The sequence below is a fragment of the Alosa pseudoharengus genome, unplaced genomic scaffold (assembly GCF_046254945.1).
Source record: "Alosa pseudoharengus isolate Yale_2024_CS ecotype anadromous, Long Island Sound unplaced genomic scaffold, YU_APseudo_1.1 YU_APseudo_1.1_scf_21, whole genome shotgun sequence".
NCBI classification, from domain to species: Eukaryota; Metazoa; Chordata; class Actinopteri; order Clupeiformes; family Clupeidae; genus Alosa; species Alosa pseudoharengus.
In genome coordinates this window covers 10,914,733-10,917,553 of record NW_027468674.1, presented here as the reverse complement: position 1 = coordinate 10,917,553, position 2,821 = coordinate 10,914,733, and the positions used below count along the sequence as shown (strand labels likewise).

The 2,821-nt window shown below is 37.4% G+C and overlaps 1 protein-coding gene across 1 annotated transcript; it reads right to left on the bottom strand.

Annotated features, from left to right (window-relative positions):
• Positions 1-453: 453 nt before the first annotated feature.
• Positions 454-2,591, bottom strand: LOC143138723 (phospholipase A and acyltransferase 2-like). Its single transcript, XM_076299140.1, has 5 exons — positions 2,558-2,591; positions 2,007-2,036; positions 1,743-1,848; positions 673-905; positions 454-570 (listed from the first exon to the last, which is right to left on the bottom strand). The coding sequence occupies exons 1-5, from the start codon at positions 2,561-2,563 to the stop codon at positions 454-456; spliced, it is 492 nt and encodes a 163-aa protein (XP_076155255.1). The 5' UTR covers positions 2,564-2,591.
• Positions 2,592-2,821: the final 230 nt, after the last annotated feature.

The window sequence follows — 2,821 nt, the reverse complement described above, 5'->3', positions numbered from 1 at the left end:
ACTAATAAAAGTATGTTAATAGTGAAATAGTTGCCTATACTTAAATTCATGTTGTGATCCATTACTTGGTGGAGCAACACATAGGCCGAGCACCCCTAAAGGTCTGATCCGAATCGCCCCTGCCGCCAACTGGAGGGACTTGCCTAAAAGGACTTTGCTAGATCTCCATTAAAGAAGATCTAGGTGGGCGGGGCCAGGCTAATATATTCTTACTCATTCTGTTTAAACCGAACACATATTTCCTTGCCCCTGGTCAGTGAGATATTTCTCTAATATTACTTTTAATAACAGTTATATTAATTTGAAACATTATGTTCCTTACAATCCAATTTATTTTTTAGGCTGTAGTGCACATAACAAATGTACACATTTCATATCAAACAGGCCATGGTGTAGTTATAAAACACGCATCCATGCTGGTGATGAAAGGTAGGCGGTGCAGTGAATTGGCCATCATTGTAATGCTGTTGCATTATGCTTGAGGCTGCAGGAGGCAGAATTTGCCAACTGAGCACCAGCAACCAAACCACCAACAATGGGCACATAAGATAATACCTTTCCTATCACAGCCTGTTAAGACAAACAAAAGTGTGTTAATAGTGAAATAGTTGCCTTTACTTAAAATCATGTTGTGATCTATTACTTGGTGGAGCAACACATAGGCCTACATACCTGCCCAGACATTGGTACGCCGTAGCGTAGGTTGGTAGCAAAATGCTCACAGTTACTGTCCAAGAGTGAATATGGTATCTCTTTGCCAACCATTTTCTTTGCCTCTCTCAGGATGACATCTGGAGATCTTGGCTCATGTCTTGTATCATACTTGTTGTTTACGTGCCATTCATCACCAGCTGCTACATCCTCAATCAAGTCTTTCGTCACAGTAGCTCTATCATCAATATAATCTGTGCAGAGGAGGGGGAAGAGCAATGGTTGTAAAACACCTGAGCAGCAGGGAGGAACGTGGTGGAGGAATAATAAGTGTCGATGGCTATGAAGTTTCTTTTTAGGATGAATGTATGTAATAGCAGTTGATAAAGCACTGGAAAAAAGAGAAACAGATCAGGATCATTCATCACTGTCTAAATGGGAACATGAATGGAACAGATCACTTTTCATCCGCAAGGTGGAAAAGTCTGTGCACCCGCAGAAAAGATTTGTAACTGTACGACAGCTTTTTGTGCGTAGACTAGAATATTGATTTGCAATTGTATAATATTAATGGTAAAATATTTGGAACTGTATGATTTGACAATTACTTGTACAGATCATTTTTACAGTTACAAATAATTTCTACAGTTTCAAAACATCGTACACACAAAACATTTGAGTCTAATTTAATAGCTGTATAATGTTCCTGAATTGCAAGGAAGGAGTTCGCTGGCAATTAATGTCTGTGTTGTCGGATTTTACGGCATAGCACTGGTAAGACTCCCATGTTCATGCGTGTGTGATGTGTACAGTTTATGAATGTTTATGTGTGTGGGGGTGGGGTGTGTGTGTTTTGGGGGGGGGGGGTGTAATGGGGGTGTCCACATCTTAATTCTCAACATCCTCTACCAGCAACCCTTCTGTCCTCCGTGAACCAATTTCATTGTGCCCCGGGAAAAGATAAATGAATAATTTGACAACTGCTATATGCCCATTACGCTAGTAGCGTGTGTCATAATCACAACATTTATGTGAAGAGTGCTTCCTGGGCATTTAGAGTGTAAAGAGAATCCATGATTATGGTAGCCTACCATTTTTTGTAGCATGAATAACGTATCCACCTCCAACATATACTCCCCAGTGCTGGTATCCAGGTCTGTAAAACTCTATCAGGTCCCCTTTCGGTGGACCAGGTTTCTGTGGATGTGAAACATTTGAACAGGTTAAAGGATATTGCCAAAATTAAGGCCAACTCGGTACAAATTCAAATTAATTTATTAGAGGATAACCCCTTGAGATGGACATCTCATTTTCGAGGGGGTCCTCAAAGTAACACAAAACACTTACAGACTTACCATAAAGATCTCCTTCAACCACTCCCACAGCTGTCCAAAGCATATTCACATAATCAGTATGGTAAGATATTAATATATTACAGGAGAGAACCATATTTAGAAAAGCCACCAAAACAAACAAATATATAGCTTACATATACATACATATACAAAAATACATACCTATATACACACATATGCACACAAACATGCATGCATGCATGCATTCATACATACCCAGATACATACATACTGTACATACATACATACACATACATATATACATACACACGCACATACATATACATACATATGCACATATATACGCCCATATACCCCAATACTATTTTTTATTCTGTTTTTGTTCCACTACTGCAGCAGATTATTGCATCATTGAACATGTAAAATAACCTACATATGGAATAAAAGTTGTTGAAATCAAATTAAATAAAAATAACATTTATTTAGACTTGTAGATCTGTACTTAAACTAAATTATGCTTTCATTCAAACATAATATTATAAAGTAGAACTTCATAAGTTTATAAAACTATAGGTTTACGTTTATCTTACCGACATCTCTGAAGTATGATATCAGTTGGTTTCTGAAGAAAAGAATAAACATACCAGGTTATTTTGTAACTAAAACTGTTGTTTGTGCACATGTAGCCTACAATCTGCTGTTTCTGGATTTTAAGTTATGAGAAATGTATCCATTACATTTCTGTTAAGCTTATGTTAAAAATAAAAACTGAGTAGTCGCACACTGATCTCTTATAGATTTATTATTATTATTATTAACGTTTCGGCGCAGCGTTTATCAAGGTTCAAAGGGTA